The sequence below is a fragment of the Amblyomma maculatum genome, chromosome 11 (assembly GCF_055883805.1).
Source record: "Amblyomma maculatum isolate TAMU_Amacu chromosome 11, ASM5588380v1, whole genome shotgun sequence".
In the NCBI taxonomy this organism is placed as follows: Eukaryota; Metazoa; Arthropoda; class Arachnida; order Ixodida; family Ixodidae; genus Amblyomma; species Amblyomma maculatum.
Window position 1 is genome coordinate 44742518 of NC_139354.1, and position 24506 is coordinate 44767023.

Consider the following 24506-nt stretch of genomic DNA (forward strand, 5'->3'; position numbering starts at 1 on the left):
GCATCCAACTGGAAAAACAATGATATAGCGCGAAAACAATAAACAGATAAGTTAAAGGTTCATTTTTTTTTTCTTGCTACACTTTTGGTTGGTCCATTGATTTGCTTTGATAAATTTCTTTGTAGCAATACATGTCTCCGGTCTCCTGTTCGTTTTTCTGCGTTCTTTCATCGTGATCAATCGCCCACTTGTCCGACAGCCTATCATAGAGAACAATCTTGGCAAAAAATAAATAAATAAATAAATAAATAAGCATTTGTACCGGAGTCTTCTCTTTAATTAGCATGGCGCCATCATCTCGGTAAGTATGAAAAGCCATAGTCAACAGCCCGAAACGAACTAACTGCGTCTTGCGAATGTTAGGTTTTGATAAATATGGATGCCCTATCTGTAGAACGTGAGTATTTTGCAGACGTTTATTAGGTTATTGATCAAGTACCTCCATAGCACAATGTATGTGGTGGCCCTTCTTATCAGTCGCAGTCCATCTCTATCTACACTTGTGCGCATGCGCAAGCTACAGCAGTGGAACTTAACTGTATCTTGAAAGAGTTTAAACGGCGTACGATTTTGTTTACAAGAGGGTAGGTTAAGTTGCAACACTCAAGGCGCCCTAACCGACCAAAGCCAAACTGACAATGATGATCGTGGAAGGTGTACCAAATAATTTGCAGGAATGGTGGGCATTGCCGAGTCACCACTATATTCTCGGTGAAAACACACACACACACACACACACACACACACACACACACACACACACACACACACACACACACACACACACACACACACACACACACACACACACACACACACACACACACACACACACACACACACACACACACGCACGCACGCACACACACACACACACACACACAAGCGCGCGCGCACGTACGCAAGCACGCATACACACACGCATACGCATATATACACACACACACAGAGCACACCACAAGTTATACTGAAGTAAACAGGCCGCGTAGAAGTAAACAGCTTCGGCAGCAAACTGTAAACACTGCCGCATCCCCTCTCCCTAGTCCCAACCTTCACAGCCGCAACCACCGCATCTGGCCCGCTTTCTGCCCCTACGCCGTGCTCCCTTCTTCCTCCGCACTTCCTGAGGAGGAGCCTTCAAACCTTTGGCCACCGGCTGACGCTCCCCGCAACGCAGCTGATGCCCGCTTCCCCACACAGGGTGCCAGACAACGCGGAGCCGGGCCCACGACCAACAAGAAAGAAGGGAGGTCAAGGGAACAGGAAAAGGGGGCCAAATAGGGCTCGGGGGTCAGGTACTACGGGCATAGGTGTGGAGAAATGAATGGGCCGCCTGTGCCCCTCCGCGCCACGCTGTGTAGTTTGGGGTTCTTCTTGACGGCGGCGAGGTGCACTGCGCTGTTTTTGCGAAATCGACCGAGAGCAGGTGGCAGGTAGGCACAGAAGAAGACTGAGAAGAGGGGGCAAGAGGGAGAGTGGGCGCCACCTTCCCTTCACGCTACCCAGCTTTGCTCCTATGGTGGTGGCAGCTATATTCGGATGTAACTCAAAGTCTTCAGGAGCCGCGGCACAGATTTCCGCTGTGGCAAAAAGTTGCCCTTTTCAATGCCGTTCTTTAAACAAAAAGCTCCCCACGGGACGAAGTTAAAAATGCACCAAGATCGTTTTATACGGCAAACCATAACTGATTTTGTTCATTGTTGTCGCTGACCAGCGGAGTAATATAGAAATTCAATATCCACGGCCCATTGTCGACATCTGCTGTACTTTTAAGATGTAGTAGTAGTAGTAGTATGTGGTTATTGTTATTATATATCCAAAAGGAAGGAGAAGGTGTTCGCCAGCCCCAGTATCTGCTGATATCTGGAGCACCTGAACTGGGGCGGCGAAAATAAAGAGATAGTGAGGAAGCGGTAGACGAAAATAAAGAGGTGAGCGATAGGGAGAAAGGACAGCCAATTACATATTACGGTAGATATAACGGTAGATACAGTAGATACGGTCCGATACAACTCAAGTCTGCAGTAAATGTCTTACACAATTCCCGTGTGACTGGACGCAGTCTGCTGTTAAGGCATCTCTGTTAGCCTAAATAAAATGACTAACAACCATCAGACCAAGGTATAAGCACAAACATTTCGACACGTCTAGCTTGTCTGATGCAATCAAATATAAAAAACTGATAACATTTACTGTTCAGCGAAGTAACCCACACGCCGCGTATTAGCGATTACAATGAGCAGCTATTGATTTTTTTTTTTCAATTGTATCCTACTTATATTTATCGTGTGTGACTAAATTAAATTCTAAACTGGTTTGCCAGGGAGCCGAGACACCAGGAATATCCCACGTCCTGTGCTTCCGGCTGCCAAATACTTCTGCTACCTCGTAGTGCGTGGGAGCTGCGTTGATGACCTACCTGCCTTTAAAGTTACCCCTCGCGGAAAAGGCATTAATGAACTTACCGGTTTTAACTAACTACTTATGTCGACCAAATATTACAGACGTAATGGCATGAAGCAATGAACTCCCAGACTGCTGAATCGTAGCAACGATAGTAATAACTGCATTGCCGTCATAGCATTGTACCTCCTCCCCCAAAATACGCAAGGCAAACAATCGTTAACTAGAATAGCAGGATGTACTCCGCACAACTTTCTGCAATGGTCTACTAGCGCACTTGTGCAGGCTATGTTCGGAGCCCATTGTATACTGCGCACTAATGGAACATCCTGCAACATACGCTAAGGAAGTCCTACCAGTAAAAATGTTTGGAATCCGCTTGTTCGTTTCAATAATTTTTAAACATGAGCGTTGACTACGGGATGGTCAGCGTGTTTTGTCTGTTGTGCTTAGTCCAAGAAGGCAATAAAGAAAAAAAAATTAGTTCTGGCATGGTATAGTGGTTAGGGTACCTTGCTCTCACCTAGCAGGCCCGTGTTCAATTTTCGGTGTCGGAATTCGCTTTTTGTCAGTGCTCGAAAATTACGCACAATGTTAGCTAATTTTTCATTGCAATTTTATTTGGTTATCTAAACATTCTGATCCTTGGTAATTCCTTTTCTGAAAGAATTTAAAGTTAAGTGTTCCAGCGATTAAATATCTTTGACGGCATGGAGAGAAACAAGCTCCCGGACACCGAGCCGTACAACGATAGGGATACCTGATCGAATTGGTGCCGAGCCCCTGTCCAAGGGTAGCTTTGAAAAGACACAAGAAGACCATATTTTTTTTTCTTTTTTCTTTTTTGAATATAAGGGTTAGGCAACTCCAACCGCACAGTTCTCCGGCATGGTCTAGTGGTTAGGATACCTGGCTCTCACCCAGGAGGCCCGGGTTCGATTCCCGATGTCGGAACTGCTTTTTTTTTTTTTTTTTTTTTTTTTTTTTCTGTACGGGTAGTATTTGAAGCCTGTGTAAGTCTTTGCAAAGTTTATCTATTGCATCTTTTACATATCCACTCCGCCTTTTGAAGCATATCACTCTGACGACTCCTTCGATCTTTCCCGCCGTGTTTTTTTTATGACTCCACAACTAAGCCATCTATGGAACTTTCTAGTCAGCGCCTCGCACCGTGACCTTCTCCCTCCCCACTGCTGCTCATGGTCAGGTGAGCTTTAATAGTTAAAGCTCTCCCGCATAGAGACAGGCGGGGTCGAACACGCCGACGACAGACGGTGGCCCTTCTGCCGCAGTTGGCAGGACTCGGGGGATTCAGAAAGTCCCAGGCGGAGAGCACGCAGGGGCGCTTCTGAGGGAGCGCGGTGGACTGGCGAGGGGGAAGCACTGCTCCCAATCGTGCATAGACCACCGAGCGCCCTCCGCTGGGTGAGCGACGAAGCGTCTAAAAGGCGAACATCTGGACTTGACGGCCGCTTCGATCACGGGAGTACAGCCGTACACGGTGCTAGTTTAACAAATTGACCTACGCGTTACTACCACGATGATTTTGACTGAACCGGCAGGCACCAGCAGCTGCATCGTGTGCGTGCTGAAGATGGCCTCTGAACTTGTGACCTCCTGGAGCGACTGAGAAAGAAGACCGCCTCTGCTGTCTACTAGTCATTGCCAACTAACGAAAAAAAAAAAAAAATAAATAAATAAATCTGCTGTCGACCGGATTTCGTGAACGACGGGTTTTGTTTTACTAAATGGCTCCCATGATAGAAAAACAGCGCAACAGACGTGGACGGAGGTGAAGAACAGACAGGACGGGCGCTGATGACAGGCTGCGCCCATCCTGCCTGCTCTTCACCTCCGTCCACGTCTGTTGCGCTGTTTTTCTATCATGTCACCATACCAACTCGCCCAGATGTCTCTTCTAAATGGCTCCCCCCGGGAATATTGAGAGAAGCATAGAAGGGCCCTACCCGCAGTGTAACTTTGTTTCCCCTATGTCTTGCGAGTTATTGCTTACGACGTATTCCCTGCTCACACTGGTAGCATTTCTCGGCATTAAACACCTGTAAGTTGTGTTTGCAGACTTGCAATGGTAGGCCTTCTGAAAGCTGGCAAAGGTACCTCCATTACGTGTACCTTAATTAAAATCTAAGTGTTGTCATGCCGAGGCGAACGCCGGCAGATTAACCTCAAGGCTAATTAGCAGTAGCTTGCAACACCCTCAGCCCCACACTCACCTGAAACCACTCGTAAGCTAAAAAGGAACAGGCTCGTACTCCGTCTTGTAAATTTCTGCCCGCTGGCTGAAAGCTGCACGATTACGGGAAATTGGTTCCCGTAGTGTGTTGCTCACTACTTTCTCGCCAGACAAATTCGTAGTTCTGCAAGACGCCTATACCTTGCGTTCGTAAACATTATAATGAACTTATGACAAGTTATATATTACTGGATATCCATGCACAAGCATTGTTAATCATTAAAGCAGGGATTTAATGATTAAACTGTGATGTCGGTGCGACGCCCCTGCACTGTGAGAGTGAATCCAGTGTGAGTAAAGCGTTGTTATCCAGAACAACAAAACGCGAGAAAATATATTCGGCATAGACAAAGCGCCCCCCCTCCCCCATTCAAAAGGTGCTTATAATTTTATTAGCAAGGCGCTGGTCCTCCGCTAGCATTAATTTAGCGCAGTTTTCATAATGCGGGCACGTACTTTATCCCAAAGAACACAGTTTAGGACCAATCCTGGCTCACTCCAAAAGGTAAGGCAAACGATTGTTTTCCCTGTCGTTTAATGCAAATAATACCAACAACACGCACCAAACACGGACAAGAAGAACTCACCAAATCTTACAAAATTTCCTTTTAACATATAAACAAAGGAGAAGAAAAGATGTTGCAAATATCAGCTCACCTCATCCCGTTCGACGAGCGTAGCCACCCGGCCGATCTAAAAAAGAAAAAGAAAGGCGAGCGGTTATTTATAAAATCAATTTTTGAGGCGCCGGAGGCAGCCAAAATCTTCAATAATAAAAATGGTTATCCAATCGTTTATCAGAAATTAAGAGTATGCACTGGGTTGAAAATTGACTGCCAAGCCATAGTTTCAAAACTGGGTAGGTAGATTTCTCATCCTTATTTCCTAAAAGGTTGGTGGTATGTAACCCTAGCACTTACAGTACGGATGCATCACTGACTGTATCCTTCAACAGAAAATTAAGTATTGAAACATTAGTGTCTGGTAGCCAAATTGAATTTGGTAGCTGATAACAGAGGTCAGTGACGAAAAGAAACTACTGCTGCTACCTGCTACGGACAAAATTTCAAGTGACTAATGCATAGTTTCCGAAGCGGTGTATACCTGTCCCCGGGAACGCAGACCGTTGTGAGTGTTCACTCTCAAAAAAACTCTGTCAATATTGCACACCACCGCGCAAGGATCGAATGCTTGCAAGGCAAGTGCGTTCCCTTCCCTTACAAAAATGCATGTAGGGTTTCTATAGAAATTCGAAAGCGTTGTGTCAATACACGCTGTTGAAAGTCTGTCGATAATTAACAACATCTTGGATGATGCAGTGTTGACTTCTTGTTGAGCGCTTATGAAATAGTGGTCCATGTGTTTCTTAAGAGCGCTTTTGGAATTCGCGCAACTGAAATTCTGTTGATTTCAGGCTCAAATGCTTCAGAAACTCTGCAAGTGACGCTTTTTGATTTTCTGCTACCTTTCCACTCCTGAACAACAGAAAATAGTACACGACCATCGGTTTGCCAGGAGCAGACACGGGGTGATTTTCATTAATGCAAAAGTAGTACAGTACATCTCCTAGCTGCGATAAGTCACCACATTCTATGTTCTGCCCGACCAATCAACAATCCTGTCTGATCAGTGCTGGTTAATGATAAGCATAGTGAGGCATAAAAGAACAAAACAGATCTTGATCTTTTAAGCCCCATTATACTTACTCACTCATTAACCTACACTAAACTGACTAAATTGTTGATTGGTCGAGCAGAACATAGAATGTGTTGACTGACCGCAGCAAGGATATGTGCTGTGCTACTTTTGCATTAATGTAAACCACCTCGTGCCTGCTCCTTGCTAACCGTTGATCACGCAGCATTTTCTGTTAATCCGCAGCGGAAAGGGAACACAGAATAAAAAATGCGCGTTAATGAGAAAGAAAAAATATGCATCTTTGGTGAACCCATAACATGAGCTGGGTTGTTTACTTGCTTTATTTCAATTCATGTGCAAGGTATGACGCCAGGCTGTTCTTTGCGTAAAACGCTGATACGTCCGGGAACTCCTCGCATGTGATGCTGAAATAAACAATATAAATCATAATTAAGTTGCGGTATATACTAACCTAAAAATAGAGCAAAGGCATTTGTGCGCTGCTCCACGTCATAGCTCAAGAAATTTCTTGTCTAAAATGAGTTGTCACTGTCTTTCACTGCTTAGACGGCATCGACCGCCGCCTCCACAGCTCGGCAGCACTACCACATCGTTCATTTCTCCCTGATAAACAATATATGCTGCCGTCAAAGATCCCATTGTGAATATAAATAGCAAAGCGCAGGACACAAGCATTACTACCCAGAAAACTTGAAGCAAAATTACCAACTATAGGCACTAAAATGAGTGGAAACAAAAACAAACACTGCAAAAATGGCGGAGCTGCACAGATTCAATAATCCACAATGTGTGACAGAGGCATATTATGATCTCGATAATGTGTCCATCTCAGCGCGAGTAGCGTATCGAAAGAGTACAGCACTGTGCCGAACAATCCGTCAAAAACGGTCACCGGTTAAAAAAAAAGAAAGAAAATGTCGCCATTCCAGCTGGCGTTCCATCGGCCCCAGCGTCCGCGTAGAGACAAGCCTCGTTCTCTCTCTCTCTCTCCCCCTCCTTTTTTTTCCGACGAGGCTGGTTTGTCTGCTAGAAATATTTACATGCGGGCTTCACCTTGTAGCACACACTGTACAAGACTGGCACAAACACGAATAGGAAGAAGTAAAACACTCACCAAAGTGCAGACGCTCCCTCCGCCCGCGCCGGCTTTTCGCCTAGAATCCAAAACGCCCGCGACTGTTGAACTTCTTAAACACGTCCTCCTTGCGCAGAAGCTGCCGCCCAAGAGCGGAGTCCTCCGAAGATTTAAATTCGTACGTTCGCGCTCCAATTTGAACAAAACGATCTTCGTGATAATCACCAGCGAAAAACCTACATACGGTGCTTCGTTCACAGTGCAAGATGCGACCACGGTGGCGGGAAAACGCCAACTGAACTGGCACATCGCCGCACTCAGCGTACCCGCGTCTGCGTGCAAAGAGAACGGGGCGCAGAAGAACAGCTTCGGTGAAAAGCCGCCACCCCCGCTGCGCGACTGCTGAAGCCAAGGTCATCTCCGTGAAAACAAACCATGGTGAAGGCAGAGAGCGGAGACCAAGCGGGAGCAACCCCTCCTCCCTCCCCCTTTTTCCCCCCAGCCGACAGGAAGCGACCCTCGACCTCTCCGGACATGCTGGCGCCGTTCGTGGGGCACGGGGGAAGTGGGATGCGGACAGGAGCAAGGCGGCGGCCGAATGCTTCTTTGAAAAGAAGAGTCGCCGTTAGAAGACGCATGCAATCTTGTTTTTTTCTTCATTTTTTTTTCATACGCGAATGTTTTTGCTATGCGTGTTAACTCTATAGTATGCGTGGGATCAATCCGTGATTATTAGAACCCCTCAATGTTTAAAGTGACTTCATTTTAGCATGGTGTCCACTAAGAAAGGAAGGAAAAGAAAAAAATAACAGTAAAATTCTCCAAAGACATAGAGCGGTGGAGGATTCCAATACAGACTGCACCTTATTTTGCGGCAAAAAGCTACGGGCAAAAATACCTATGCTTGGGCAGCATGTCAGACCCTGAAGCATATATATAGTGAACTTTGGAACTGGTTTAAAAAAGCTCTGTCCTGCCCTACATGGTAGGTTCAATCTAGGATCACTGTTTGTTAGTATGATGACTCACTGAACTTGTTTCATGATAAATATAAAATATGTCCTACCACTAAAGTTACCTTCTGCGACATACAGAAGCTGATCCATTACGGATTCTGATTGACATTCAACGATGTATTTGCATTATTAGTGGAGGCTTTGCCATCATGAAGTTTTTAGGGCATATTTTCACTGTGTTACGAAGCTTGAGCTAAGTGTGCACCGTTAATATGTACTTTTATATAACATGAACGAGCACGCAACTGCATGCTGCTCTTATATTTCCCTTTGCAGAATGTGGCCAATAGTTGATTACAAGTGAGACCAAAAATTCATAACGAAATTGTCACATCGTGCTCTTATCATTTGTGCCTAAAACTACTTAAAAACATGGGTCAGCATGAACAGTACACGCTAATTGTTCGTGAACGTTGAAAACTGACAACAAAAAACACATAGAAAAAATTGCACAAAAAGTCTATTGGGTAGAACACAATGAAAATTCTGTTGGCCCTGTAAAGATTGCATTCAGCTGGGGTTGAATGTCTATCGAAATTCAGTAAATTCAAAAGGCAGTCAATAGTCCAACAATAGAGTTTCAAAACTCATTTTTGTAAGGGTTCAGAGGTCACTCAACCGCACTTGTACAACGTCGGCGACCATGAAACAACATTTGATTCCAAATCGTAATCTTTTCTATTGTTTTTACGCTTCCCGAGTAACAAATCAATGAATCGAACGAAACTGTCTGAATGGCATCAGAACATGCGTAAGAGAAGACACATGCCAACACGACGAAGCTTGATTCCGCGGCACAGCCGTATAAGACAAATGGCGATATGTGACCTCCCGGCCAAAGACAGTGAACTTCGCTCTTCCTCGCCCCCTGTGTATACGCTGCATACGGCCAAATACAAGGGGAACGACGAAGGCACAAAACGAGGAGGGTACGAATCGTGACGCCGGAATGGTCGTAAACAAGGATTCCTGACTTTATCTCGCGGCAAGCTATACACCCCTCCCCTCCGGCACCGCCATGTGATTAGGTCAGGAAGCAGGCATCGCGCATATTCGGCATCATAATCATCATATTCTCCTCCTCTGGCTCAGCGGTCATTTGTCTTGAATCGTAGCGCAGGGTGCTTTACGGGAAATCCGCCACCGCGTTGCCCCCCTCCCCCCTCCCCCCGTGGGATAGGTACGGCTCTATTGTCTTCCGCAGAGGAACGAAGCTCGAGAATAACAAACAAACAAAGGAAGCAAAAACAGCATACTATATGGAAGCTACATTCCAGAACGGGTCACGACAGTGCTAGCAGAAATAAATTGTCCGTGCTCTATCACTCGACGACGGAGGACTGAGTGCAATAACGCGCTTTATCCTGGCGACTGATTTTTCTTATCTCTGCATGTACCCTCCAGTACGCCTGTGCGAGCGTAAGAAAGGTGGCTGAATTCAGTTGGAGTAGGTAGCCTGTGACTTATGCCGTTTCCTATGTCTTGTTTCTTTTTTAACCTTTTAATTAAAGGTGCATTTGTCGGAACTAAAACGGAACTATAATTACCCCACAATTCTTCATCCCCGTTTCATAGACATAGTCGGAACAAAGGCCGCGCGGTAGTCAGTCCCATGGCTACAACACGCTATACGAGGTAATTCAGAGAAGCGTATTTTCTTCTCTCCCTCTCGTAGTTAGCGTCCATTGTTCCCGTAACTAATTTGACCCTAGTCGTGAAAACAGGGAGAATATTATTAGCAACAACGCCAAGAGAAGAACAATAGCTAAGAATGTTTAAAGAATGGCATCCATTTCCAGGGACCTGCGTCTTGCAACAAGGATGCAAAAATAAACACAATAAACTATACAACCTAAAAGAAAAACAATCTGTCATTAATAATAGTACCGTTCGAGCATTCGGTCATGAGGGCCCGATACCAGGCGCATAAGCATAGAGTCATTTCAATAAAAAGCACAAGAATGCTCATTATGCGTACTTGATTTACGCATGTCATTTTAGGCGACATTTACCGGTCTTAAGTCCCGCTGTGGTGGTGCCAAGGATGCGGGATCGAATCCCGTCCACGGCGGCCGCTTTTCGATGGAGGCGAAAAGCAACGCGCCTGTGTACTGTGCGATGTCAGAGCACATTAAATAATCCCAGGTGGTCGAAATTTCCGGTGCCCTCCACTTCGGCGTCTCATAACCTGGGCCGCCTTGGGACGTTAAACCCCGTACACCAAACCAAACTAAACCAATCTGCCGGTCTAAGTGGTCTGCTTATCACTTTTTGTTGTGCTTTCAAAGAAATTTAATTACAGCACATATCAAAAGAAAATCATCGCAGTGTATTAAGACACACATTGGAAGCTGCACTATCTCAATGTTTCACGTTTAAAAACCCGATTACATTACCGGGCATTTCGAACATCCTGCTCCTTATTGTGGACGGAAAGTCTTGCCACACCTGACAGTAGGGTAATTGCAATTTAGTAGCTTATTTCATACCTACGTCATCCTAATGAGTGGAGATAAATTAAAGATCAAACAGCAATCACGCTTTTAAAATGTAATAATTGATGCGCGTTAGCAATGGTGGCCTGGACAGTCTCTAAAGCTATGACATCCCAGCCATAGTCCCTCGTTGGGACTGAAATTACCGCAGAGCCGCAGACCTTGAAAAGAGACGTTGCTTCGGAACAATTCTCCCGCAAATGCGCGACCATGCACACTAACACAGACACGCGGAAAGATGAGCAAGACATGAGCAGCAGAGTGTCAACAATTCATGGGTACGACTTAAAATAAGACATTAAATAAAAAGCCGCCCCTTTTGGGTACAGCACGGGTTGATCGATATGCTATGCCCCTTTGACGCTGAACTTTCTCATTTCCTGGATACCACTCCGGACGTCACCGTCAAAGGTCATTCTTCACCATTTTTATTCCAGCGCAATCGATACGCCACCCATACCTTTCGAGAATTCGTCGCCTATCAACACGACAGTCATTGTCCCCGAATGCCGATCTATACGAGACCTGCAGGATCGTGAAAGGTAGTATTTTTATGTTATGCGTCCAGTTTTGTGTACACTCACATCTGACGACGCCTAGCAACATGGCAGCTTTCTGAAGAAAAGCTGCAAACATACACGCAAAAGTAAGACTTGCGACAATACGCTGTGGAGGCTCGGTGAGTGCGGCTTCCGCCACCTGGCAACAGGATGTGCTCGACTGCTATCTTCATAGCCTAATAAAAAGATAGTAGATTCACTCACTTCAATCCCTTCTGGTAAGGGACGCTCGAAGCGAAAGCACTGCTTCTGTTACTACGCTGTTTTCCCGTTGTCCAAAAGAAGCGGCTATAGGTAGTGAAGCTGGAGCTTCAGGGGATAATGAAGACGACCCATCTTTTATCGCGCGACTGCAGCTGCAATGCCAAAAAGTGCCAGTCGTACGCTTATAAGGCCGAGTCACGACTGCGAAGACGTAGCATTAAGACGACAATAAAGATACGGAGAAATCAGGATGTATAAGGTTTTTCTGAGCACTGTGGCAGGATGGTTCCTGCAACATTGTAGGAGAGTTTGGTGCTCGCAAAATAACCAGTTTAATACCAGAAGGCAGGAACAGCACACAGCAGAAGCTTTGTTGTCGGGTTAGAGTTAACTCTGTTGCACAAGGGATTCAGCATTGCGGGAAAGGCTCTCGCTGCATTTTCCACCGTTGCGAGAGATTAGCTTCCAAAAGTGTTACGACGATTCCTTTCACTACAAGAAGAAAGTCTCATATTGTCTATTTCACGTCACACTGTGCATAAAACAGAAAGACTGCAATATCTCAATGGTTGGCTGAAGCCAATCAGTGATTGGCTCAAGGAAACCCATCGGTAAATACGTGAAAGGTGTTGCCGCAGGTTGGAAACGTTGAATTCGTCGCTAACAATAAATATGCGCTCGCTACTTATTTGCAGGGAACGGAGGAGAGAGATTTACGGTGGAAGTAACCAAAATGAAACAAAACAACATGATAAAGATTTGCAACCTCTATTGCAGTCGGCCATTAAGGTTTGAAAGAGTCGAGACAAACGGGGAAAAGTGAAAAACGAGAAAAGGGAACGCTGGTAAGTTGTTGCTGCCACCAGAAAAAAAAAAAAAAAAAAGGCGCAAAGACTATCTTGCCTCAGAGAGAATTAAGAGGAATCATGTAGAAATGCAGGCAACTTCTTCACATTCCCGCCCCTCCCGGTACTATTTCACGTTTTGCTTTTTTTTTTGTCTTCATTGCAGCATTAATAATTTATTGCAGCGCCCGTCACAAGGATCTTAGACCGCTCCGCTCGATTCCGTGGTAGACAAAACGAGAAAATTACTCGCGCCTTCAATGAGGCGGGCACGGTCTGAGGAAAATAAACGCCCTTTCGAGCTAGAGAACTCACGCCGGTGGCACCGTTGCTTCCAGTGTGTGTTGTCATCAATTAGAGCTCGCTCATTATGCAACGAATTACAAAGACGGGGGCCACCCATCACTGAGGGAGAGGAGCTCCCCGCGTACTTGACCAGGGAAAGACGGACGCATGCACATCCCTCCCGGAGCCTTCTCTGCTCCGATGGCAATAAAAATAGATAGAGCTAGGAACGTTCGTTCGCGGCCGGGTACAGAGCGTCGTTCCAAGCAATAGCATACAATTAGGAAAGACGGAGTGACCGCTCCCTGTTTCCACTGCACCGTCAGCGTACACTTGCACACTGCATCCTGGCTCGAGGCGCCCAGCAGCTTCGGTCTAGCTCGCGCCGAATTGGGTACGACTGCATCACTTGTACGTAATCCTTCTCGATCATCGCCACGAAACGTCAATTCGTGCCAATGATAGCACGCAGTTCACGCAGTCATGTGTGTACAGTACTTGTACGCACAATGAATTTACCTTGGGAAACAATTACCGTCATACCAGCGTGTGCATGTAGTGTCCCAAGCCAGCTTTCTCATGAATGTCATTATTGAAGCGAATGCTTTGATGCAGGTATGCACGGTTTTCACACTGAGGAAGCTTTAGAGGTCAAACTTATGTGTTAAGCCTGGCGGTCGCCATGTGACTTTGGGGCATAGTCACGTAGGCCACCAGGTGGCCCATGACCACTGTCAAGGTCAAGTTCACGTGAGGTGACGTCAAGGTCAAGTGACCGGGTGGTCGCAATGTGACTTTGGGGCATGGTCACGTAGGCCACCAGGTGGCCCATGACAACTGTCAAGGTCAAGGTGACGCGAGGTCACGTCAGGGTGAAGTCGAAGTAGAGGGCGCTAGAGGGTCGATGTGTATATAAATAGGAGCTCCCGGGCTCCTGCGTAGGTTACAACACTGCATATGAGATGGAGGGCGAACGCCCTGCTACAGTAGCGCGTCGGAATGCGAAAGCGGCACGTAGGAATGAGGCCCTGAAATGGCGGCGCGCCGAAGAGCGATAAGAACGTGCTTTACGTTTAGAGAAACACACAGTGTGTTTAATCCAAGCTTGGCAACGAGCGTAGCAAAGCGTTAACCAAAGTCAAACCATCAGTTAATTATTGTTAAGTCTGATATTCGGGACATTTATCTGACCACAGAATGGCGCAGCGTAAAATATTATGCCAGCTTAATTTGAAGGGAATTATAACAGTGTTACCCACAATAGTCTTGCGCTTTCCAGTCATTAATTGTGAAGCATTTCCGACAAAATATGTTTCAGCACCACGTCTTTTTACCGACGAAAACTTTTCACCACTCATTCAGCATCGTGACCGATGACTTCGGCATGACAGTTTTAATTTGTTGTTCATTATCTCTTCGCTGCACTGCAGCCACACACTCCTCTGCCGATCCAAAGCAACCCCAGAATTGGCTATCACGCCTTACAGAGCACTATACATACATCCCAATCCTATTATCGGCATCGCTTCATCACATTCCTCGATTCACACTGTTTCATTCAACTCACGCTGGGAACGCCGATAGGGCAAAAAGAATTGGGAGAAGGGAAAGGGGAGGAGGATGTGTAGTGAGCGGAATTGGAGAGCCCACAGTGCATATCACGATTTGCGGCTGCTCTGTCCTCCTTTCAGACCTCATTCAGAATCAGGCTCATCCCGGTAGCTACGCACTGTCACGAAGGTATGCCACTCAGTCTCATTTGCAGGGTAAATTCGGTGCAGTGCAGCGAAAAGCCTCCCAGCTCCGCAAGTGCAACGGTTGAACTCGCTGCAGTGCCGTTGAATTTGCGACCAGTCAGCGAAATCGTGTTCAGAATTGTATTTGTGATAATTCGCGGTAACTTGTAATCTGCGAATTTGAGGGATCTCGGCATGAGGCACGCCGGAGTCCCTAAATGATTCCTGAATGCGGTGTTCTTAAAATATCCCGGACGGTAAATTATTTCCCTTAAATGCATTATACTGCTAGCATTCGTCTTGTCACCTGTGTAAATATTCGGCTTTGGGCTTTTCATGTATGTGCACATATATACAATAGGAATACCACCGTTTCAATGCGTTCCCAATCTGTAATCTCACCTTTTCAAGCGCGCAGTGTGTAAATAGTACAGTTGCACCCCCGCTCGTCCTTTAGGCATGCCCAGAGCTGCACGCATTTGTAGAAACAGTATGCGCTAATCAGGGAAGAAGAAAAAAAACGAGCGCACAAGCCGGCACTGTTAATTAACATTCCTGGATGCCTTGGCGCAAGCCGGACAGGACGGCCGCTCTAAACCGCCATCTTTCTTTCAAACAGCCCGGCCACGTGCGACGAATTATTAGAGCGCCACCCACCTATTCCGCGCATGTCGCAGAAAACGAGAGAGTGAGGGCACACGAAGGGATCTGCTCTTCATTTTCTTTTTTTTTTTTTTTAAGCGTGAGCAAGGGTGCAGGCGATGCATACATAGCGTGTATGGGGAGGGTGTTTGATGGACGTACGAGAAAATGGAAAACGGTCCGAGACTTCAGGTCATGCCGAAGTAAGAAACCAGGCGGGCCCGTTTCTTTAAATTGCGAAGTAGCGGTGGCTACTGCTGGCGCTGACATGATGGCTGGTTCTTGTAGGCTACGGAGTTCATAAGTGAGGCGCGGCCAAGTCGGAGGCGTGGAAATGTGTTAAGCGGGCTGCGAACATACACCAGTCAATTCGTTTCGACCAAGATGAAAATCAGGGAACCGTGGCACGGTGGTAAGCGAATGCTCAACGGTATCACTAGTGCTGTGTATTTCATACTTGTTTTGTCTTTATTTCCTGACCCTCCGGCAATACAAGGAGGGAAAATGAGCGGGTTACGCCTTTTGTGTTGATACCTTGACGCCCTCAAAACTGGCATCCCAAAACAGTGACTTACCGCGTCAGGAGCCACTTATATATGAACATTCTTCCTTCATGGTGGCGAATTGTCTCTCCAATCTATCTTAGATTGTAGTGAACAAGTGTACATGACTACTTCTATCTATACAAGTAGGAATGTGGAGATGATGATGATGATGATGATGATGAAAACCTTTATTGACATTGGCTTAGATTAAGGGAAGGCTGGTCGGGTTCCTAGTCCGGGACACCGTTGGTAAAAGCCGCTGCCTGTGCTCTTTCGGCGAGGGCTCGTTGTTCCTCGAGGTCCGAGCTGGACAGGGCCGCCTCCCAGCCTTCCCACGTTGGCTGATTTATTATGTCAGTATGTGGAGAGAAATTTAACAACTGAAATAGAGCATCCTTTGTTTAAAAATAATTACAGTGGCCTAACGCCGGCAGCCTCAGACATATCTGCCCGTTACGGAACGATGTGACAGTAGTATAGGGATAGGCGTATACCCCAACTCCCATACCATGTCAGTGCCCTCTCCAAGACTTACGTAATCCACGCGCCGACACGTCAGGCGTCTTGTCCAAATCGCAGCTATAACTGAGTATAATTACCTTCGACCGGCACATGGACACAGGAGTTCGCTGTCACGACGTACAATCACACGAACACGGCTTACCCCTGTGAAAGTCCGACCGATCACCCCGGAACGCCGGCAAACGATTAACGGGAGTCACAATCCAGCTGTGACTCGTATATATACCGCACATTGGCGCCATTTATCGTCTTCCCACGCGTTTCATCTGGCCCTCAAGAGGTAACTCCGAAACCAGAAGTTTGCCACCACCTTCTGAGAACAAAAAAAAAAGAAAAAGAAAAAGACGGCCCGCTCACCACTGTATATAAACACGTGGGAAAAGCACCCGCTCCGACTCACTCCGAGGGCCGGGGACGGCCAAATGACGGGTTGCATAGCACGCACACGGAGCAGTCGCCGGGCGCAAGATTGAGCCAGCCCCCAAAACCGCTTCCCCGCGGCGCCAGCTCTCGTCGCCGGCATATTAACGGCGACGCGGCACGCAAACGGCATCGTCTTCATCCTCTTTGAGCGAAGCTCTCTTTCGCACGGTCACTGGGCGAGCGGAGACCAGTGAGAACGTCTCGTATGCGACGAATCGCCACAGGCACCCCTGCCGGAGGTTTTCAAACAAATGCGCTCTTAAAGAGCGTAGCGGAGTTTAGAAAAATGGTACGCCTAGCTCGTTATAAATATGTAATTAGACAGAGCCAGATGCGAAGATGGCTGGGTACCGCGATTACTCTCACCCTGGAGGAGATATAAATTTTCGGGCCAGAAGAACACTGGATTGGCTACTTGGTCCTATAGAGCTCACATGTCGTGGCCTAGCTTCTTTACTTGTATCTTTGTCATTAAAACATTCTTCGTTGCTAATAATAATAGTTTTCCAACACGTGCAAGTGTAAACTCTATATACTTGCACGTGTTGGAAAACTATTCATAATAACGACTTTGATCAGGGACTTATTTAAAACTGATATAGCCTGACAATAATTTTGTTCCGTGGACAGCCCCTGATATAACGTCTGATTCACTTCTTTCTCGTCAGAGCTGATGCTTGGACGTGTTGGTATATCATTCCAAGACTTAGACGAGGACGAAAGGAAGACACACACGCTCGGAAGGGAGTTGTTTTGTTTAATCGTAATCAATCTGCTACGACTCCAACTCTCTTGACTCTGCTTGTGTGTATGCCAGTTTCGAGCAAGGCTCTATAGCTTTGAACGGCGTCATTAAATCCCGTTACTATTCCAACTGTCGTTTGTTCTGGCTGGCTGAAGTCGCTTTAATGGGATGGCGAAATAAGCGAGCCAAGCTCCCTCTCTCTCTTTCGTTTCTTATCATTGTCATCCTTAGCTCTACTGGAAGGCAAACTCTTCCATAGCGTCCCAGAACAAGCCCCCATTTGAACCGTCCTTGGAGGCTGGCTCGCAGTGCAAGCCAAGAAGCACGTATACTATTGGCATTTCATGGCACGCCCGACAGCGGGTCGTATCTTGTCTGTTTCATGCTGAGCGACGTGTAAGGCTGGTCTGCTAAAACCTAGACCAACTATCCATCCAGCAAACCACACCACGGCTAGTGTGTCCCTCGCCATGGAAAAGACAAACGCGGTGACTTGCGTGCAAAACATGCAATGATGATGACAAACGGAGCCAGAGAGTGAGGTGGCTTTGTGTCAATAGGTATAGGTATAGAATAGGTAGCTTGCAGGCATGGAATTCCCGTTGCCGCCGAAGAACACGAATAATTGCATGAGCCTCATTCCAGCCCTTTTTTTCTTTTTTTCGAGTTCGCGCTGTCAAATATGCTCTGAATATATTCCGTTCCGCGGTCACATGGGGTAGCGGGAGGACAGTTCTATTAGAAAGAGCGCGATGCGCGATGCCCTCTTTCCGTCCGAAGAAGGGAGAATGTTCTTGAAAGATTCTAAGGAACATAGTCGCCAGCCTAATTCAGCAACACACTGAGGGGCCGTAATACAAAGCTTCTTTCTCTCTTTGTTTCATTGTTTTTTAATTTGGTGGAACGTGAACACATAGGCAGACAAACACCAGGCTGGGAAGTGAATCGGAGACGGTAAAGATGACACTCCGAGCAATGTCTCAAGACAGAACCGATATCATCAGGTCGCTCAGCGCCTTGTTTAGAGTTTCTCGGTTTTTGCGGTTTTCAACTCGGATATTGACGCTGACGTTTCGTCAATAATGCTAGATGCATGACTGTCGCAGTGCCCGCATGCTCCTGCGCTCAACGATCTATCTGAGCCACGGAAATCCCAATGGGTACAAATTAAATAAGGCAAATTCCAAATAGGTTCTGACCGATTCCGATATTCCCGTCGCCTCGGCTACTGCTCGGCAGATCTCACACAACCTCTCCTTCCTCTTTCATCGGCGTGAGACAAAACCCCTTTCTGGAGGCAGCAAGCATGCGAGCAGGCGTGGATCACGGCCGTCTCTTCCTGGAGGTAGCAAGCAAGCAGGCATGGATCACGGCCGACTCATCGTGCCCGAAAGAGGTGGCCGCCACATCTTTCTCTCCCTATCATGGCAGCAGACGCACACACACGCACACAAGCACAGCCTGCTATTTAATCTTCCTGCCGTTCCACTCCCTCACTCTCACGCACACACACACACACATGTATGTTCAACATAGCAGCGACGAGAGACAACAGAGATGGCGACCCTGAGAAATATACAGGTAACAAGGAAGAGGGTGGGAAAGGGGCTTCTCTGTGCATGGTCGCGCTAATTGTTCGCCCCCTCGGGATCGACCCGGTTTGCATGCCCGGTGGCCATCACCGGGCCTGGCAGTGCAGTCGAAGGCAGAAGGGTGCTTCGTTTCAACACCCCCTTACGCCTTCGCTGGCCGTAAGCGTTGGCCTGCACCCGATTGCCTAAGCCTGCGTGCGTGTGTGTGAGTGTACGCTATCGCATAGTGCGTGTGGTCGGGCAGTTCCAAGCCCCCCGAGGGTCTGCTTACTGGCCATTGGGCGCTGCTGAGTTGTGTACACTATGTACTAAAGCCACTGCTGAGACAGCACCGCTTCTCTGGTATATAGGAGAAAAGAAATCGATTACAGGCAACCAAAATGCAATAACCCAGAGTATTGGCGAATATGTCGCTAATCTCTTGAAGAAATTAACTTATATGTAAAAAACACTAGTCTTCAAGAGAGCCCGTACAAGGAAATTACGTAAGGTGGTCGGACGCTATGAGAAGAAAAAAGGAACATTTTGTCAGCAATCAAAACAACGGGAGCGCGTTTTCACGCCACAAAGAAAGAGAACCAGAACAAAACATACTATTTCAACGAAGTCACTGTCATATCCGACTTTTTACATGCCGCAAAGCATGTAATGGGGTTAAATAATGGGAAAAATGTAAAGCAATCGCATTCTCCGTGTACTCTAAAACAGTCCGAAAATCTCAATGTTGTATAGAGTAATGTGGTGTTCCTCTTCCCGCCATCTCCATCGCCTCTTTCCGGCTCTGCTATGAGGGAAATCTAAATAAATATAACCAGCTCTAAGCTATAAGACTAAAACGAACATAACCATAAAAGTAAAGATTAAGCAAGCCTAACCTATAAGTACAGGCCCGTGTTCTAGCTACACTCTACTCGCCTCCGTGGCGCTGCGCGCTATTAGCCATTGGACGCGGGAACGAGAGGGCGCGCCATTGAGCGGCCATGGAGCGAATCTAATTATCGTTTTCATTCCTCTTTCTTTTAATGTTTCTCCTCGAAAGATGTCGCCGCCCCCTCGAGGCGTTTCTTGGGTCATTTATGAGCGCTCGCATTGTTTCAGCTGTAACGGACTAACGGTGACCTGGGTCACCTTGTCCTCCAGCGGAGGTGCACCTTGACTCCTTTATCGAGCCAGCCCTCCACCTTATTCGTTTCATTACTTTCCCCAAGCAGCTCAGAGTAGTGCACTCTCTCTCTCTCTCTCTCTCATAGCTATGGCTTTTCCATGCTGTCTCTGGGCGTTACCAGGAGGGTGTACCGACTACTGGGAACTTTCGATCCCCAAGAGTGACAGGGTGGGAGGGACCATAGAAGGTGCTTAGTAGCGACTGCCCAACAATGCCTCTAATGCTGATGTATTTTGCATGATTCCGTTCGCGCGGAAAGCATAGAGAGGATGCGTGCAACTGGAAGAGATGACGTCTGCAGTGATGCTGTTGTTGTAACTGTAGGAAGAAGTAAAATAAAATGCACGGACCTGCTACTGGCTCTGTAGCTGAGCCACCTCCGCTGCCTCGTGTGGACAGAAGAGAAAATAGAGAAGAAAAAGAAGAGGGGAGAGAAAGAATCGCGTCGCAACAACAGCCGTCGTATACCACCGAAGCAGTGGTGGGTGCAATGACGGCCTACAACAGATAAAATTCGGTAGCTGGCTATCCCACGCAGCAATCGGCGTTAGCCTACCGTCCCAGCCCCGTAGGGCCAGGAACTGCCACCCTTCACCGCCTCCATCCGCCCTCTAATGCTGATGTATTTTGCATGATTCCGTTAGTGCGGAAAGCATAGAGAGGATGCGTGAAACTGGAAGGGATGATGCCTGCAGTGATGCGCAAATTAACGATGCACATTTTATTTTAAGGCGTCTCACTGGTGCTCATTGTTCCGCGGATAAGTTTTAAATAAATGAGAAGAAACAAACGTTGGTCCGGATTCTTAGCATGCGAGCTCACAAGATTTGAGAAGGTATAGCCGCTCTGATCATGGTTTTTAACGAATGTCGCTCCCAGCTATGGCCCCTTGGTTGCAATAAATATTTCTTAAACTTCGCTTTTTCATCCAAACTGCACAAAGAAAATGAGAAGGGTTCAACGCTGCTCAACCGAATGTGGAGCGAAAGCATTAGCTGCGAGTGAGCTAGCGTTCTTCCTCTTCGTCTTCCTGATCTTTGTCGTCTCTGTTTCTTCTTTTCGTAGCTACGCCTCTTCACGACGTAGCTGCGGCCACCCTATAGGTCTCGCAAGAGAAGCGCGCGAAAGCGACGCTCGTTATCTGCACCCGAAGTGATATCAGCAATTTTAGAGCGCAGCTCTTTGGCGCCCGTTCCTGGGTATCGCGGAGTCGACGTTGTTCCTCGTAACCAGCTCCACTTACACTCCCACCTTCCTTCCTTCCCTTGCGGCGTGATTCAGGTGTCCACAGAAACAAGTGTGACAGATGCTGCGCCTTACTATTGTAACCAGCTCCACTTTCACTCCCACCTTCCTTCCTTCCCTTACTGCACGATTCAGGTGTCCACAGAAGTAAGTGTGACAGATACTGCGTGTTTCCATTCCTGTGAACCAATTATGAAAGGCACGCTTCAGGGGTCGAGCTGCCGACGTCATGAACCGTAGGAACATGAACGTTTGAGTGTAGTGGGGCCGTGCGGGGGCCCAGGGGCCTGCGCGCCCCGAACTCCTCTGTTAAAATAAATGTTTTTACTACTACTACTACTACTACTACTACTACTACTACTACTACTACTACTACTACTGCTACTACTACTACTACTACTACTACTACTACTACTACTACCACTACTACTACTAAGTCGAAGACGTGACCACACACTGCTAAGATAATTGATGAATAATGCAAGCGCCCACACCGACCTGCAGGGTAACATGTGTAGTAACCGAGAATTCACACACTCACAGAGAAAAACATATTTTGATGTAATTTGCGTATATACAGCTAGTTTGATAGTCCGGATCTCTAGCCGATCGTCCCATGGCTTTCGAGGAAGGCCTCGCCCGGATCTAGCCCGCCTCATTTTCCTTTAAAACATATATTGCTAGAAATTCGATGAGACACTTGCTAACCTTTCTACAGCGTTTTCAAGTCAGTTTAAGATATTTGCGAAGGTTCTTTCTTCTCGTCTGCCCCTTGTGGCATTAGTCTCTTCGCCGCGCAACGTTTCTATGGGCACACGCGCTGCCTCCCACAACCTTCCGAAAACCTGATTGCTCTCTTCATTTCTCCGACCACAAAGCTTCCTTCATGACAGTCAAGAACTGTTAGTGGAGTGTTTCTTGAAAGAATATGTGTGAAAAATAAAATAGTTGTCAGTAATAGTACATTCATGTCTTGCTCGAAATCTTTGCCTCAATCTATCGAAAAAGGTGACACAGCTGACGAGCTGCGCTCAAATTTCGCTTTAGGAAGTAACGTAATCGTCGGCAAATTTTTTAATGCGCAATGATATTTCGCCATAATTATTTCGCAAAACAATATTTATTTCGCAAAATTCGCAATAATTATTTGGCAGTAACTAGGAAGTGCAAATCAGCCTCAGGACATTGAGAGAATTGACCAGTGCTCATTTGTTGAACGCTCTACATGTACAGAAAGCAGGACCTCAGCTCCCTGCTGAAAGCCTTACATGAACAGAGGCAAACAGTAGTACACGGAGCTATATGTGGAAAATCCAGAAACAGAACAAACCCGCACTTCGCAGTAAAGCAGTTAAAAATAAAATGCACCAGGTAGCTTTCATTTCACCTTGGGTCTAGACAATGTTTCTATTTGCTCCGTCAACCTGGCAGTGATCGATGTGATTGAAATGAAAATAAAGGGTGAATCACGAACACGTGCAACGACGAGCACGTGTAAACGACCGCATAAAGTTTTCGTAACCAAAGGACACGGTTGAAATGCAACTCGCGGGTTGATCAGAGCTAACGCAACATATATATTCGCATTAGACGATGCAGGAGCCTTGCATGAGCCCCGCGATGACAGGCGATCTCAAACAATCGCTGAAGCACCTGCTTGTGAAACGTGTGCCTGTTTTCTTTGGCGAAGATAATAAGTTATGTGTTACCAAAATAACACACAGGTACACTGACGTAGGTAAGAAAGACTAAAAAACATTGAAACAACAATAGAGCAAAGAAACTCTAAACTAAGCCCAAGCCCTCGTAGTACGAATAGCCCATTTCAATACAGACCAGCAAACAATGTCAATAAAGAAATGAAGCGGCAGCTGCACTGGAGAATGCAAACAATACATATTTTTTCATCTATTCACGATTAGCGAACTCGTGTAATGTTTATCCGAACCGTATTTAACCTTAAGCTATGAAAACCTCGTCAAGACCAAACCGAAAGCAGAAAAACAAGTCGATTGTTTAAATTTGACAGCGCGAGAACCAGCGTTTTCTTTCTTTAACTATCAGGCATTCTTTAATTTCCCGTAACAGATCATCAGACTTCGAAGGCGCTCCGGCCTTTGAAGCAGATCGCTCATCTGACGCCACACATTTTGTCTGCAACAGATGTTTCGCGCCACTGACAAGAAAGCCGCTCCCCGCGTGAGCGCCAAACCCAAAAGTAAAACAAAAAAAAAAAAGTGGCACCAACCTGTTCCGGCGTTCCACGGTGCTTGTCATTGCCCTGCCAAAACCTTCGGTCGTAGCCTCGGATGTAGCCAATCTGGCTACGCACGAAGTCGAATCCTGGGTTCCACACCAGAGATCCGTAGCCGAACACCCAGATGCCAGACGATGAGCCCATCTCGGAGAACTGACACGCGTACGGAAAAACTGTTTCTTCTAGCCTTCTCGGAAACCCGTCGGAGGCACCTCTGGAACTGAAAGCCACTAATTTAGCCTAGGGCGTATGCCAGTCGACTATTCTGCATCGATACGAGGCGAAAATTGTCGATATGGCCAATCTGAAAACGTTGGTGAACGTGGAAACCGGAGCAACGGCGGGCGGCCAGCCATCGGGAGCAGACGACACGCTGGCGGGGGGGCGGACAGACCGGTGCGGGGGCGCTGCGGTGCAAACCACGAGGCCAATGGGAGCGCTCGATACGAGACACGTGACTGTTTTTGCCTCCGGCTGACGCAAGGCGCTCGGCAACTTGCGCCCGGTCGCACGCTGCGCTCAGCATAGCTCAGCTTTCGGCGTCTTGCTTTGAATGTCGCCGTGACGGCCTCGCCCTCCGTGATTTTCTTTTTCTTCTTTTACTGGGAATTGGTTGCTCGCGGCGCTGAGCTGGGTCGTCGGCGCACTCCAGACATTACTACTACCCACACGGAAGAGGCGAGCCCAGCTGTGTTCGCTTTGTTTTATCTGCTCAGAGGAGACGTCGATTTCCGTTTATCCCCCCCCCCCTCCCCCAGTTTTCCTCCCCTCTCGCTTCCCTCTTGCGCGCCTTTCTGACGGATGAGGTTACGGTCAGCGGCATCTCGATGACGTCATC

General features: G+C 47.1%; 1 protein-coding gene and 1 non-coding gene across 2 annotated transcripts in view; one reads left to right on the plus strand and one right to left on the minus strand.

The window, feature by feature from the left end:
- Positions 1 to 24064, minus strand: part of LOC146173704 (glutathione-specific gamma-glutamylcyclotransferase 1) — a 35716-nt gene extending 11652 nt beyond the window's left edge. The window contains exons 1-2 of the mRNA XM_084584872.1: positions 23660 to 24064; positions 5315 to 5350 (exon numbers count right to left, since the gene is read on the minus strand). Coding sequence (XP_084440998.1) covers positions 5315 to 5350; positions 23660 to 23812 — 189 coding nt within the window. The 5' untranslated portion in view covers positions 23813 to 24064. The remainder of the gene's footprint in view (positions 1 to 5314; positions 5351 to 23659) is intronic.
- Positions 3286 to 3357, plus strand: TRNAE-CUC (transfer RNA glutamic acid (anticodon CUC)). Its single transcript has one exon. It is a non-coding gene; the product is annotated as a tRNA-Glu (tRNA).
- Positions 24065 to 24506: the final 442 nt, after the last annotated feature.